Raw genomic sequence first — 17,003 nt, 5'->3', positions numbered from 1 at the left:
TCGATCGTCGACCATCGACCCTCGTATTTTCCTGTGCTTGCAGCGATTCCAAAAAGACGCGAAGTACGCGAAGCACCGGGATCGTTTCGTCGTTTCATCGAGCAACAGCAGCGGTGTCAACAATCGAGAGGAGTGAGCGATGCTCGCGACGTAAAAGCTGGAGTTTGAGTGTGGCGCGTGCCGTGGCGTCCTTCGCCGCATCAACATATGGTTCCCACTTCGTTTTATGTCCATTCTGTAGGTGCACCTGGTGGCCCGTTCTGGCTCCTTCTGCATCTACCCTCTCCTTGTCTTCGCCGGCACCGTTTTACCCCGCAGAAACCCACCACCACGACCCGCGCTCGTCGTGCTCGCGTTTTTCCTTTTCTTCTTTCCTGTGTCCGAGCCCTTTATCGGTCCGCCGTATAACACAGCAGCTAAACGCTTGTTGAAGAACGGCGGAAGAAGTAACCTGTTGATTTAGATAACAGGCACGCGAGGAGCGAGCGTACCTGTTGATTGAAATTTCGCTCGATGCTGCATGATCCGCGGCGAGAGTTTAAAGAGCAAACGTAGGAGAAGCTTGCAACTGAGCTGCCGATTTGATGGATTTTTATTTCGACGTTTGTATTACTCAATTTTTATACGAGCGCGTTTATTATATTTTTAAACGGAATCCGAATAGAATATTTTTTTTTTTATTGCACGATACTTATCTTCTTATTTGCATATTCCGGTAGTTCAGTTCCAGTCCTTAGTTGCATATTTCCTTTTGAATTTGGACGAACTTGCGGTTGTGCAATGTGCAATGTGCGCGAGCAATATAAGTAGTGTTGTAATGTATATTCCACTTTGAATATTTTTTATATTTTTGAACGCGGAATGCGCGTTTCTGTACCTTCGGACTTTGCCATAAACGCACAAAAATTGGCAAACTGTTTGCGACCGAAGATCGCGAGAGAGCAACGTATATACGGAGGCTCTTATTGACCCTTTACATTCTATTGGCTCCGCTATGGAGACACTGGTGATTAGATCGCGGTTGTTTATAAAATATGTAAATATATACGGAGAATATGTACAATTTGCGAGGAACGTGTTCGACATAGATTTATCGTATACAAAATTATCTGGACTGATGGAGAAGGACGTTGGGTAATTTTCTTTTAATCGACGACTTGTTCGTGGAGAAGCGCCGTAGTTTGTATTGCGATAAATTATACGTAATTTTTCTTATTTCATTGTGTTTTACAAAGCATAATTTGTTACATTTAAAAACGATTAAAAAGTCGAGAAATGCATTTAAAATCGCATCGAAGCGTACAAGGGAAACATCTTTTATTATTCGTAAAGAATTTCAAACGCCGATCCGAAACTGACAGAGTGGATTCCACGATGATAATTTACTTCGAATTTCCAATTTTCCAGCCTTTGTACCATTTACAATTCGGAGGATAGAAAGTTTCGCTGCTTCGTTCTTCGCATCGATCGGACGACAGATGTCTTCTTGATGGAGGAAATACAATAAGCACGCGTAATATGTGAATCTTGTTTGTCGCTGCAAATAGAAAATAGTCGTAAAAGAAGCGAAGACGAAGAGGAGCCAGTGTATTTACGCGCGTCGACGAGTCGTCGCGACGTTTCAGGCGTTCAAATTCCTCCGGGAGCAATTACACCTGCGTTGAATATTCAACGAATAATGTACAACATATTTAAAATACATAGAATAAATCCTACTATCTAAAAGATATCTGGAATAACGTTAAAAATTAGTAGAGACTAATATCTATGGCTTTTTGTATCGGTATACTTACGTACAACGATGACGTAAATGTTGTAGACGTTCGAATTCCCCCAGAAGTAATTATCTACGGCGACGAACAAAAGAAAATTATATAATAACAATAATAACAATAGTAACAGTTGCTTGTCGGTTTTCATCTGTTGCGATCTTATTTCCATGAGCATACAGATTTTTCTTATTTTCTACTTCTACGTTCTAAACATCCACGAGTCTACTCGTTCAAGAAGGATCATTTTTATTTTTAACATTGCTTGTAAAATTTAGCGTATTACTTTCGCTTGTTCTTTTTTTGGTCATCGACAGTATTTCAGAAAATTCCTTTGTAATATGAAATCTACACGCTGACTATTGTAGACAGTTGTACGATATACACTGTGTACACTGTTGTATACTCTTGTATAGTCTTTGTTTTTAGTTGATAGTCGTCGCGTATAGTACATTGCATCGTTTTTCTAATAATCTTCTTATAATATGAAATCTACACGCTGACTACTGTGGACAGTTGTACGATATACACTGTGTACACTGTTGTATACTCTTGTATAGTCTTTGGTTTTTAGTTGATAGTCGCGTATCGTATATTGCATCGTCTTTTTAATAATCTTCTTGTAATATGAAATCTACACGCTGACTATTGTAGACAGTTGTACGATATACACTGTGTACACTGTTGTATACTCTTGTATAGTCTTTGTTTTTAGTTGATAGTCGTCGCGTATAGTACATTGCATCGTTTTTCTAATAATCTTCTTATAATATGAAATCTACACGCTGACTACTGTGGACAGTTGTACGATATACACTGTGTACACTGTTGTATACTCTTGTATAGTCTTTGGTTTTTAGTTGATAGTCGCGTATCGTATATTGCATCGTCTTTTTAATAATCTTCTTGTAATATGAAATCTACACGCTGACTATTGTAGACAGTTGTACGATATACACTGTGTACACTGTTGTATACTCTTGTATAATCTTTGGTTTTTAGTTGATAGTCGCGTATCGTATATTGCATCGTCTTTTTAATAATCTTCTTGTAATATGAAATCTGCACACTGACTACTGTGGACAGTTGTACGATATACACTGTGTACACTGTTGTATACTCTTGTATAGTCTTTGGTTTTTAGTTGATAGTCGTAGCATATGGTACATTGCATCGCCTTTCTAATAATCTTCTTATAATATGAAATCTACACGCTGACTACTGTGGACAGTTGTACGATATACACTTTGTACACTGTTGTATACTCTTGTATAGTCTTTGATTTTTAATTAATAGTCATCGCGTATGGTACATTGCATCGTTTTTTTTAATGATCTTCTTGTAATATGAAATCTGCACGCTGACTACTGTGGACAGTTGTACGACATACACTGTGTACACTGTTGTATACTCTTGTATAGTCTTTGGTTTTTAGTTGATCGTCGCGTATTGTACATTGCATCGTCTTTCTAATAATCTTCTTATAATATGAAATCTACACGCTGACTACTGTGGACAGTTGTACGATATACACTGTGTACACTGTTGTATACTCTTGTATAGTCTTTGTTTTTAGTTGATAGTCGTCGCGTATAGTACATTGCATCGTTTTTCTAATAATCTTCTTGTAATATGAGATCTGCACGCTGACTACTGTGGACAGTTGTACGATATACACTGTGTACACTGTTGTATACTCTTGTATAGTCTTTGGTTTTTAGTTAATAATCGTAGCGTATGGTACATTGCATCGTCTTTCTAATAATCTTCTTGTAATATGAGATCTGCATGCTGACTACTGTAGACAGTTGTACGATATACACTGTGTACACTGTTGTATACTCTTGTATAGTCTTTGGTTTTTAGTTGATAGTCGTCGCGTATAGTACATTGCATCGTCTTTTTAATAATCTTCTTATAATTTGAAATCTACACGCTGACTATTGTGGACAGTTGTACGATATACACTGTGTACACTGTTGTATACTCTTGTATAGTCTTTGGTTTTTAGTTAATAATCGTAGCGTATGGTACATTGCATCGTCTTTCTAATAATCTTCTTATAATATGAAATCTACACGCTGACTACTGTGGACAGTTGTACGATATACACTTTGTACACTGTTGTATACTCTTGTATAGTCTTTGGTTTTTAATTAATAGTCGTCGCGTATGGTACATTGCATCGTCTTCCTAATCCAATGCTGTGGACGAAAGAAGATTTTTAATCGATAATTGCGTAGTTACATGCGTAACTTTTGTATCAAATCAAATCTTTTTCACTTTTTGGTATTTAAATCGCGTCAATTGCTTGGTTGTCGACGACTATACTTTTTTATGTTATTTTTGACATTAGATTAATTATATCTAGGAACTCGATGAGGTTTCTTATTCCGTCTACGCGAAGGCTATCTATTGCCAGTTAACTGCGTTCCATGTGCACACTCGTCATTGCTCGATTTTAACTACGCACCCCGTAAGGGATTTTTGAAAGTAAACTTGACAGGTTGCTCTATCTTATTAGTCTATCTTGCAGGAAATAGCGTTGATTATTATATTTCCGACAGTAAAGTAACAAATAGCCTACTTTATTTTTAACAGTTATTTAATAATTTAGTATTTCGGAGTACGTTTTATGCGGCCGATTCTTACGATTAGTCCGGTAACTGTTACCTGTTCTCTTCTGGTTAACCTGGTAACATGAAAATCGAAATGCCAAAGGTCTCTAATATACGAAAAAGCGAAGTTATTCCATTGTGCCTTCCAGCTGATCTTCCGCATCTTCGTTACGTGATTTGCTAAAATTAAATAGCGACGAGAAAAAGGTAGCGATGATTTGTTATACATATTCGAAAATGGATCTGTTACGACTTCTTCGTCTGCTCGGTAGGCTTTTTCGTTCGTATTAAACATATCGATAACAGCCGTCTATTTTAATATATACATGTAAATTCTATAAAATTCAGACTACCTGCCAACCGACATTTTTACTTTCGTTTTGTTTTACCGGCAGTCATTTGCTGAGTAGAATAGATCACGAGAGAAGAACAGTAATTTAGAACTTAAAAAATCGATTCTCTATTCTCCAGGTAAAATTTGCATAAAATCTCTTACTAACTGTTATTGCATTTAATTTAATTATTCCCAAAATAAACTCGATTTTCCAAAATCGATCGTCCGATTTATATCATACATTCATCGTTTTCGACTATCATAATTCAATTTCGTAAAATTACGCCACTTTTTAATCTTCTCTCTGTCCACATGTCGCATACTGTATATTCCATATTCCACGAATAGCATACGATATAAGTACGCATCGAATGAACCATACAACCCATTCTAAAAAGTATCTGAAATAACGCTGCGAATTAGTAAAAACGAACGTAGTATTTCTCCTGCCATCTTTCGAACAATCAAAATTCCAGTACGTTTCAATTCGTTTAATTAACTTAATTAAGTAGCGTACGACCCATGGTTGGTCGTACGGGCAAAATGGAGGGGAACGTATCAGAATGCAACGGTCGTTGCTCGGGACGAATCGCCTTGAGACAATTAGCGATATCCATCTTGCACTGGGATCTACCCCTGTGAAAGGGGCCCCTGGCACGGCGCGTGCCCTGCGCCAACGAGCAACTAGGGCGCATGACGAAAGGAGCCGCAAGGTGTTAGCCTGGCTAGCGCGGCAGATTTCAGGATAAAGACGGCCGACCGATGGGAAAAAACTGTCCCGTGAACGCTCGGTCGTACACGTACAGTCCTTCCAAGGATTCGAGTCCGTTAACCCGGCAAGGACGCAAATTGGCCGGAAACCTACCGATCGGTGGGAGAAGACGCTCGCACAGTGCAGCGTTCGAACGGCGATTCGGGAGAAACATCGAAACTCGCTGACCACGTTCGCCAGATTCGCCTTAAGCGAAGGAAACATTGAGTTTTCTTTGCGATGAGAAGGTATCTTTCTTTTCCATGAACTTGGACCACGTCGATGCACAAGTCTTCCCTTCGTCCTGGAAAAGTTGTTTCCTGTTCGCAGTTACAGTGTTTTCTACGAGCGTTCTTCGATTATTATTTTTGTAATCGTTGTATTGGGTTGGAAACTAAGTGTCTAACGATCACTTAATTGCCAACCCGATAATTCGATAATTTCGATCGGCTAAGCTTGGAAGCTTGCGTTGCCGAATCTTACGTTTCAGAAGAGAAAGGGAAAGATGCGCGAACGGTGTTCCACGTTTATCGAAACGAACCGTATGTTTGGCGTGCCATATGGCTGCCGGGGGCCGATTCCTTTTCGAGAAAAATAGATTGTCGACAACTAAAACCGGCTACGCCGATCTATCAGAGGCTCGGCACGCGCCCCACCTTCCACCTGGGCTTAATTGATTTTCGTTCACCTATCTATCGGACAAGTCATTCGAATGTCGATAAAAACTTGTTAACGACTCGTCACAGTCTATGACATTGACCATCGGAGAGCAATTTTAATCTTCAAAGGGCGGAATGAATCCAAAGGGCAACATGTGCGTGGACGTATAGCGGAATCGGTCATGGCAAGGAGAACTATGGTAACCCTTAATATTTTGTCGTTTATTCGTCAGAGCGTGAAGAAAGTACGAAATAAGGTGATAAACGTACGTTGAAAAATTATACAGAGATCGCAAGATCTTAGGCGACATTAATCGATCAATTACGTATTTGGTTGGCAACTAAGTGGTTGCGGATTTTTCAATACCACCTAATGACAAAATCCGCAACCACTTAGTTGCCAACCCGATATATCTACATTAAGTACATTCGCGTAGTATCTAAAATTATATTGTAAAAAAATAATCGAAGAAAAATAGGATTAAGCTGAAAACATAATGTTTAGTTAATGAGTAAAAGAAATAACAATTAAAAGAAAATCGAAAGAGTAACAATTAGACTATTTTTTATTTCAAGTACATAGTTCAGTCACCCTTACGATACCTACGCTCCTTTCATGGCAACAGACGCTTACATTGTTCTTATAAACTCTCTTTCTTCCTTGCAAATCGTTAATAATCATCGTTCATCGGTTGATAATTATTGAACAGAGCATAAAACCATGGTGTAAGAAAATGATGTTCGTGCAACCTTAAAACGTGAAAGATAATAAAAATATAGTAAATAATTTAATTATCTGCTTGGTGTCTGATGATAATAATATTAAACATATGCACAATACATAAAGAAATAATATTTGATAAAGTGGCAGCAGTGAAAATGGATGTTTCTGATGGAGCAATCAAAGAAAAGTTTCATTGTATAAATAAAAATGAACTACGAGATTTTCTTAAATGAATGTTAATTAAGTAAACAATAGTTTACGTGATCCTTCGATTAACGTTATTTAATTGTCAATATTGATATATGTATAAAATTTGATATTTATGATCAAGATATGATATGGACCTGAATGATCATTAAATTTGAGAATGACTTCATGACGACTTAGGGAACGATCAATGTAGAAAGTAAATCTTACCGCGCTAAAACTCTCTAAATTTAAAGTGTAGAATTTGTAGGCTGTTAATTTCAGAGGCGTTATGCTTTTCGATAGCATCATCATTAAAAGCTTCCTGCAATTAATCGATGATAGATACCATTTGCCGTTTGTTCTGAAAATATGTACGTTCCTTTGAATCTTTAATTTGTAATCCACAATTTCTACCTTAATTTACATAATCTGATTTATCGTCTACTTTACTTCACGAATTTATTTATTAAGTATTACTAGAATCAACTACTTGACTACTACATGGAACTCTATTAAATAACGTGAAATTTATCACTGAGAAAGGAAAGAAATTTGCACGATTATAAATGTCCTACTATTAAAATTTATATACTACGAAAGTAGATAATTTTCTAATTTGTTTATATACCATCTGTAGTTAAAATTTCTATGAAATCTACGACGATTAAATAATTTATTTATCCGTCTCTCTTATATTTTTTCATATCGAAGATACTAAAAAGCATACGAATAAGATAAACTATCGTCATTTGTTCAATCATTTTTAAACACTGCATAAGATATACATAATTAACAAACTTTCTAACGTAACACGAGATAGTGGAATGTTCTGATCGAAAGTTTCACTTTTAATTTTTCTAATATTAGCTGCGCATCAAAATCTAACATGACGTGATATTAGAGCCTATATCATAGAAATTATAGCCAAAGTATCGTTGTCTATATTTCTATTACAACTTTTTACTAAAGCCTCAAATTCCAAGTACTTTCGTGCAACATTTTTGTTCTTGATTTTACTCGTATAACGTACCGACAAAATTTGCATGCCGAACTACAAGACACCCTGCGTTTAATTAACGCAGATGCTTCCTCGGCGCTTTTCATTCGTTAGAAGAAAGTCGATGGATAGAAAAGGTTAAAGAAAAATCCTTACGTAAATTCGAATATACGTTCGGTGGAATCCGACAGCTGTTGTCCTGGCCAGCTTACGAACAGAAGATCGCATAGCAAGGAAATCGTCACCGAGATATATCTAAAAGCCAAGGCTGCGTTTTCTTGTATGTTTATTACCGCCTAATCGCAATGACAAACAATTAACGTATATATCGTCTTGCTGACAAAGGATAAAATGAACTTGACCCGAATTGAAAACCGACCTGGAACTGTGTGAAGCTTACGCAAATCATGTTGAATCCTATCTGAAGCAAGTAAGACGTTGTATTTGCGTCCTCGAGTATATTAGCGAATCTTGATTAGCGAGGGGGAGATGTAAAGATCGATATTTTTATTTCATTGGAGACACTTAGAAACGAAGAGAAACGTGACAAAGAACGCGAATAGAGAACAATCTGAGACGATTAATAATACTGACTCGATTATGTGTTTGTGCAATAGTACGCAGTCCCTGGCATTTTGATACCATTTATCATCGCGTTTATTGGCATGTAGTTTCACGTCCATCACGTCGCTTTCCACGAAGTTTTCTAGTTTGAATCTAAACAGTTACGATTTCACGATTAAAAGAGTTCTTCGTTTATCGTTCGATACAGATTGAAAGAGTATTTGAAAGAGTGTACAATGTCGGCAAAAATATTTTAAACAATGCTATCGACGATCAGCAGACCGTGGATATTTATGTAATTTTATATTTTTATGACTACGATTAGAGAAAAAAGAAAAGATCGTTTTATCATAGCAAGTGCTGTACTTTGGATATTTCGTAGATTTTTCTATCTTATATACGTTCTATGCATTTTTGCAGCTCTAAAGTCGAACATACTATAAATGGATAAATATCTGTTGTCTAGCGATTAATTTTGCGAATTTTTATCGCTTTATTCATTGGGTTGGCAACTAAGTGATTGCGGATTTTGTCATTACCGCCTAATGACGAAAGCCGCAATCACTTAGTTGCCAACCCAATATTAAGGTGTTTTTGAACGAACGCATAGAGCTTCTCTTCGTGAAAAAATAATATTCGATTACGATGTGGCAACACGCACTCACTGTACAAAATAAACTGTACTTCTTATAAAAGAAAGTTAATAAACGACAAATGGAGCTGGCTGCCAAATCAGTTGCAATAGCAATTTTCAAAATATTTTTACCAGCTTCGTAGAGCGCTCTTTCGATTCATACTAAAAATACGAGATTTCATCGTAGACAAAGTTTACTGTTAGCTAGTTTATTTAATTGTGCGTGACAATTTGAAAAATTGTTGGAATACGATATTTCACGCATAGACACAAACCCCTTACACAGACACTTACACAGGTCATACTCATTACTGTATAGAGAGTGGGATTCAAAATATTTAAGGCTCATGGGTTACTACCTGCGTTTAGTCTGAGAGTAACTGGCCAACTGTCAACAATCTCCATACGTTGGTAATTACATCACTCGCTTATATACATCAGGTTCTATAGTTCTGTTTAATAAATATCACTGAATATTATTTTAACGTAAACATTGTGTCTTCCACAGATTATTAATCTCAACTTTAAGATTAAATTCTAACAAAAATTCTAAACGTTCTAAACTATGATAAAAACACAAATTTCGCAGGAGTTCGTAGCTTATCGTAATCGTTTGAGAAAGTATGGAAAAGATTTCGAAATTTTCGATTAACGAAGATCGCATACAAGAGAAATCAATTCTATCGTATTATCCACGTATTCGTGTTAAACGTTGAAATCTCGTTTTTAAATCGGCTAACATTAAAAACGTATATGCAATAATATTTCGTATTAATTCGTTGCCTCTTGTAACATCGAGTCACAATGTAGAGATCTTTGATATTCGATGCTTTTGGAGGAAATTAATTTCAGAAATTCAGAACTGTTCATTAAATAGTTATTAACCCTTTCAGTGTCCATATAAAATTTTATGCACTTCTTGCCCGCACAAATATCGTACATACTTTACCATTCGAAGAAACCTTTGCCAGGATTTTACAAGCTTCGTAAAAAATATTGATTGCTCGATAAATATTTGTTCTTACTTCTCAACAATTTTCATTAATTGCTTTCCAACAATTTTTCGCAGATCAAACTTACTCTTATTTCTCAATTTTACCTTATATTTTCATATCGCTTTTGACATCAAAATAAATATCGCAATCTTTGTCAATTTTTCGCCCTATTCGTAGTCGTATTAAGAAGGAAATTTTCATGAAATTTACGTGACAGAGGACAACTAAACTGCACGGAGATCGATCGAAATTTTCGATGGAAATTTCTATCGATACAGTTAATACGGTTACCTTAAAACTTCGCAAAGTCCACTCTCGTGTAGAACATAGACAGCTATTATCGAGTTGATAGCCAAAACAATTGCGGTGTACGCTAAAGTACCAATGTACGAGTGCACCAAAAGAGGAAAGTAGTATCTGTCCACGTCGACGAAATGTTCAACACGAAACGCCAACGGTCGGTCGTCGGATATATTGCAGAGTCCTAAAGCGTCAGCTGCATTCAGCAGCAATGGCATCGCCGCAAACGGTGTTATTAATCCGAATAAGAAAGCTGTGATCAACGTTACGAATTAAAATTGCGGAAATTTGAAAGCACCATTTCGTCTGCTTTCCTTTCCCCCTCATTTTTCTATTATTTTTCCGATTTTCTTACTTCCTTGGACGCTCGTAAATTTCGCAAAATGATATTTATTTTCGTCAAATAAAATCTGAATTTCGAGCGACGCGAGACAAAGTTCTCATATACCGAAGAATCTAATAAATTCCACTGCTCATCGAACAGTTTTGCCCATCTTTCTTTCTTTTTTTTTTTGAAGAAATAAAGATCGCTTTGACTGGAACTCGCGTTAATCTTCGATATAATCGACAACACACGTATCGTGCAATTTCAATTTGTTGATATCAATTATGTTAGTTACTGTATGTGGTGTTATTTGCTGAGAGTTCTAAATCAATTTGGAATATTTTAACGATAATAGCAACTCGGTATAAAATCTTCCGCTCGATCTAGTAATTCCGAAAGAATTTTAACACGCGTTGTCGGATATCTTGAGAATCTTGAAAAATGCTTGCGATATAAAAGTTTATCTATCAAAAGTTTGAACAGAATTTATATAGCGTTCGGTAAAGAGTAAGATCAAAATAAGTGAACGTAAGGAAAGCAGTTACATAGAATTTGAAAAATTAAAGCCGAAGAGCAAAAAATAACAAATACATAGATATTATGTTCGAACTATAAAGTAATAGATTCAGAGTGAAATGGATAAAATATTCTCAGGTTTCTAGAACATTCAGATTTTCTTACAATTGATCTACGTTAAGGATACATGACGTAAATGTTATTAATATATTATATTGTATATATTATGTACAATATATATGATATATTGTGTATATATACAATATACATATAATATATACAATATATTGTTATTAATATATTGTATATTAATATATTGTATTATATATTATGTACAATATTTATAATGTATATATACAGTATACATATAATATATACAATATATTATTATTAATATATTGTATTGTATATATTATGTACAATATATATGATATATTGTGTATATATACAATATACATATAATATATACAATATATTGTTATTAATATATTGTATTATATATTATGTACAATATTTATAATGTATATATACAGTATACATATAATATATACAATATATTATTATTAATATATTGTATTGTATATATTATGTACAATATATAATATATTGTATATATATACAATATACATATAATATATACAATATATTGTTATTAATATATTGTATTATATATATTATGTACAATATATATAATATATTGTTATAATATGTTGTATATTAATATATTATTATTATTAATACATTGTATTGTATATACAATATATTGATATATTGTATCGTATATGTTAGTAATATAAGTGTTATTAGCAGGTTAATACGTATGAGATACTCACAGTATTAATCACTTTTAAACGCTGTATCGCAAGTTGCAAGGTCGCCTTACCTACAAAACTGATAGTAATTTTCTTTCCTATCGCGTATTGTTCACAAAGAAGATCGTACTCGGTTCTCAGTTTCTTATAAATTTCCCAGTCTTCTCGCATTATATCCAGCAAACGTTTCATCTGTGTAATTGCGCGTGAACGTTAACGTTAACTTTAGACACGAGAGACGCGGCAAATTTACCTGTTTGAAATTGTAAAAGAAATTGATATACTTTGCGAGGCACATCAAACTGATCATAAAAGGCGCGAAACCTTCCAGAAACGAGTCTATGTCGTTGGCAGTTATGGCAGTCACCATTCCGCCACCCTAAAAAAAAAGGAATATTCCAAAAGGAAAATTTCAATAAAGTTGATATTTCGGTAAAACTTTCCACGAAAGAAGAAATGAAAATTTCCTAATAATATACATATAGCATATAATAGTGACTATTACGTAACACAAGACTATTACATTTTTACTATTACTATTACATCAGACTATACAAGATACGTCAAAGTAAAATAACATGGAAATAATTACGCGAATCTCAACTTGTACTAATTTTCAAGCATCGTTACGTGCGAACCAACTATTAGCACTTTGACTGCCACGACGAAATCACACGTTTCGCTTAGGACGCCACGAGAGTATTTTTATTATTCAAAACATATAATGGCAAAATAATAATAAATCGATGATGTGAGACAACATTCTTCCCCAATGAACCGTTTATCTTATTGGTGGTCACGGGTGACCATCGTGGCGCTTTGGCAACAGTTGATAGCGACATATCGTAACAAGTCTTCGTTTATTTCAACAAACCATTCGCATTCGTTATTTCCTCGTAAGCAAAACGTGCAGAATATATTGTTGAAACGTGTACAAGATATTAGTAAACGGTATTTGCTCATTCTATGTATAATAGTGAGGTATGTGCACACTTCTAACTTCAATTATATGATTATGAAGCAGCATTTACGATTATTTTCTAAGCTGTGTTTATAATAATATTCGTAATTACCCCTCAAAGATATGGATGCAAACACAGTGCACCGTTAGATGCAAGATTTGTTCTCATCTTTTTTTATTGATGTTCTAATAAAAATGTTTAATTGTCCAATGGGGCACTTTTCATTTCAAAGTATCTTCTATTTATCGGTTATATTCAAAATGCTCTAACTGTCAATTTTTACACAATTTTTACAATTGTAAGAAGTTCAAGCGCTCCGGTCACCAATGACCACCGTGACGTTACAGGAGGAACAGTGGCAGTCAAAGTGTTAAAAGGAAAATCGAGCAAGTAACGTATGCCAAAAATGCAGGAAATCTTGTAGATAAAAATATTGTTTTTTAAATCGTTCATTGAATCATTCGCCACTTTGTTACACTGTCAAAGTCTGAAGACGATCGGATATCGAAACTGTTTAAAACATAACGTTTGTAAGACTATATTTGACAGCAGAATGAAAATCAGAATACGCGCAGTCATTTCGATACGTTGATATTTGTTTCGCGAGGTTTTAACGAACAACAGAGCATACGCTGAGTAACGTAATTAATCGGTGGAATAAATCGAGGTGCGAATAATTCGAGGTTCGTTGCAGTGGACAAAATAGCTCTGCAGATATAGGTACTTATAAATCAAGTCCAATATCTGGCTGTGAAGTGGAATATATTTGTTTCACAATGTGCATCAATACCTGTAGGATCACTTGAGCAACAATGATGGGAATGAAAACGATTGCAACCAAACTCCTTTGCAGAGTAGTTTGATACGGCCAGATGCCGATCGTAAACAGAAGGTACTTATTGAGTCTCAAGTACTCATATTGAGTACTATCCATGCCGAGATGTTCAATGTTTCAATGTATTTTCCACGACTACTTCCCAAAGACTGGCCTATGAAGTTTAGCCAGACCTATCAATTGTAGAACATTGAAGATCCGCTCACCAGGAACGATTACTGTCATTAGATATTCCGTTTCATAGTCGATATTCAAGGAACAACTACACGAAATTGATTCGTTGAATATCTGTCACGCAAACGATTGCAAGCAATAGGTGAAACCACGGTTGACGATTTATTTAATTCAAAGAGCGAATTGCGTTAATTAAATTCTTCCGAGAATCTATTATTTCTGCATAAAGAATCAAAGGCAAATGAGAAATGTACGACTGAAGTGGCGTTTTCAAATCGGTTATTCATGCTGGAACACGCAATCTGGAAAATACGTAAAATGAAGTGAGACATTCTGCGAAGTTACACGCCAGTTTCGATTTATAATTAAAGGATACAGCATCGATTCCTAATTAACGGATATCTAACTTGCGGTACAGTTCTTGCTTGCCAGTATTGGTCACAGCTGTGTAAAATATTGTTGCATGTTGTAAATAGCAAATAGTCGTCGTTTTTTTTGGGAATAAAATATTTTATTTAAAACTTTTTAAACGTATTTATATTCAAACATTTACAGTCGAGATACTTTGTTTATTTTAATTTATTTTTGTCGGCCAACGAATCCAACGTGAATATTACGCTGGATTCCGAAATAAAATGTGAATAATAATACAGAATAAAACGGTATTGCGAATGTGCGCGTGATGTTACTCGATTCTTTATTTTTTATTTCAAGAAACAAACAGAGATGCGTCTTAGAGTGAATATAAAAGCCCTCGGTGGAAGGTAGTAAGTATCGCGCAGTATAAATTTGTATTCTCGATATTTATATAATCGTAAAGATTAACAATTTTCGGAGCAACAAAATCCAGAAAATTATTCTAGTGGAGCGCTAATTTAATGACACGATCTTTTCCATATTTCGTGATACGTACGATGAGACGAGATAATAATCTTGCGAGTAATTACGCTATTACAAGTAACGCTATTAAGAAACAATTGCAAATTTGAAAATTACATATATAACAAGTTCTTATATATATTCGTCGTTTTTATTTTAAGAAACAGGATAAGTTTTTTTTTTTTTGTATACAATTCTTCGGTCGTAGGTTTGAAATTAAACAGTTTAAAAATACACAACGACTTCGTAACGCTCGTTATCTTCGTTTTAAAAAACAAAATATGTTGTTAGGTATACATATTTAGTCTTTTAATCTTTCGTTTAAAATTATTTCTTTACGTATCTGCTATATTTCTTTAGATTCGCTCTAAAGCCGTACGTATCGTTTTGTAAACGTAACACGATTACTATTCTTTTGAGAATATCGAGCAACGTTCGTTGACAGCCAACAGACGTATCGTGCAGTCGAAGAAAATTTATTTTCAGTTAAAGGGACGATATTAAATTTATAGAAGTTTCTTCTTGAATTGTTTTTATAAAATACAGCATAAATATTAAGAGATACATCCATAATTATATTGAAAATACTTAACGTATTTATTATTTGTGTTACTTCTTACAGCATGATATTTCTCATTAAATTAATCCAATGAAAATTCGACAGATCAATGTAAAAGAAAATACCGATGATCTTCTATCGATTACGTGCCAATTGAATTGTTACAAAACGAATTTATTACGCGAATTAAATGTAAGTGAATCTATTAGACTTTAGCGTAATTTTTAACGTCAGGTGCAAGTTATAACAGAAAATAGTTCTAACTTGATAATATTATCGTAACGAATTAACGCTTGAGATCAAGATTAATTAATCAATTAATGCAGGCAAACATTTCAAACGATATTCTTCACAGACAATGCTTAAAATTAATTATCGAAAGAAAAAGAAAAGAGACTACATCTCCGCTAATTCGTTCGCTTATCTGATCAATTTCTCGTTCACTTTGTTACATCTCATCTTATCGTATTTCGTCGATCAATCGGTGATAAACGTCACCTCCGTTTAATAGATTTAAAGCTATCGACGCGACGAACCATCTTCGCGAAAACAAAGATTACAATCGGATACGAAAGGTGTATCTGCCAGAGAAACTGCAAGAGTCACACGCGACGAGTATTAAAAGAAACCTAAGTTCTCGGTAAGTTTCTGCTTCCTATTCGATCTAAAATGTACGATACGAGTATCGATATTAACTTACGTGACAAGAATATACTATATATAAATTTCATTTAAGACACTTTTGAATTGCAATCGTTGAGAATTGCAGAACGTCGGTTTCGATCGACAATGCACACGGTCGATTTTTAAATTTCCGCTAAAACCTCGTGCGTAGAAGCTAACCGAGTGCTACGTTTCTCGCTTGTTCCCTTTTCGTGCGCTGGCCAAGTCGCTGCAAACTGTCGTTTGAAATATTAAATACGCACAGCAAACAATGTTGTTTGTACACCGAATCGCGAAAACTATTCGACTACTCGCGGACAATGTATTGCGTGCGTTATACGAGAAAACATTTTGAAATTTGTTGTTGTCATTGTTACGAAACTCGATTACCATGATTACATTGATAACGTTTCAAATCAATCTGAAAATGTCTGTACATAGAACTACGAGACGTTTGATTTAAGACGAACGCGTGTGCAGGATGCGATCGAACGCAGAAGCGGACACGACGCGATCGCTTGTGGAAAGATGAGAGAGGACTATGAAGTAACATTTGTTTATTCTTGACTTAGTTTTTAATGATTAGAGAAAATCTAGTTCGAAAATTTATCAAGTACAATTGAACGTGGCGAATTTCACCGATTGGGCTGGACAAGAATAAATAATCGTCGCATAGTCGTTGTACGTGTGAGAATGACATTTGTTCGTAAGACTCTTCGTTTGCAAGAAAAATAAGTTTGAAAA

At 35.0% G+C, this 17,003-nt stretch overlaps 1 protein-coding gene across 1 annotated transcript; it reads right to left on the bottom strand.

Moving 5' to 3' along the window:
• Positions 1 to 6,616: 6,616 nt before the first annotated feature.
• LOC139998515 (odorant receptor 4) lies at positions 6,617 to 14,616 on the bottom strand. The gene is made up of 9 exons (XM_072023125.1): positions 13,940 to 14,616; positions 12,441 to 12,566; positions 12,259 to 12,379; positions 10,526 to 10,787; positions 8,636 to 8,758; positions 8,421 to 8,511; positions 8,198 to 8,337; positions 7,273 to 7,405; positions 6,617 to 6,881 (listed from the first exon to the last, which is right to left on the bottom strand). The coding sequence occupies exons 1-9, from the start codon at positions 14,081 to 14,083 to the stop codon at positions 6,831 to 6,833; spliced, it is 1,191 nt and encodes a 396-aa protein (XP_071879226.1). The 5' UTR covers positions 14,084 to 14,616; the 3' UTR covers positions 6,617 to 6,830.
• Positions 14,617 to 17,003: the final 2,387 nt, after the last annotated feature.

Source organism: Bombus fervidus, chromosome 3 (assembly GCF_041682495.2).
Source record: "Bombus fervidus isolate BK054 chromosome 3, iyBomFerv1, whole genome shotgun sequence".
Taxonomy (NCBI): domain Eukaryota; kingdom Metazoa; phylum Arthropoda; class Insecta; order Hymenoptera; family Apidae; genus Bombus; species Bombus fervidus.
This window is presented reverse-complemented; position numbering and strand designations above follow the sequence as displayed.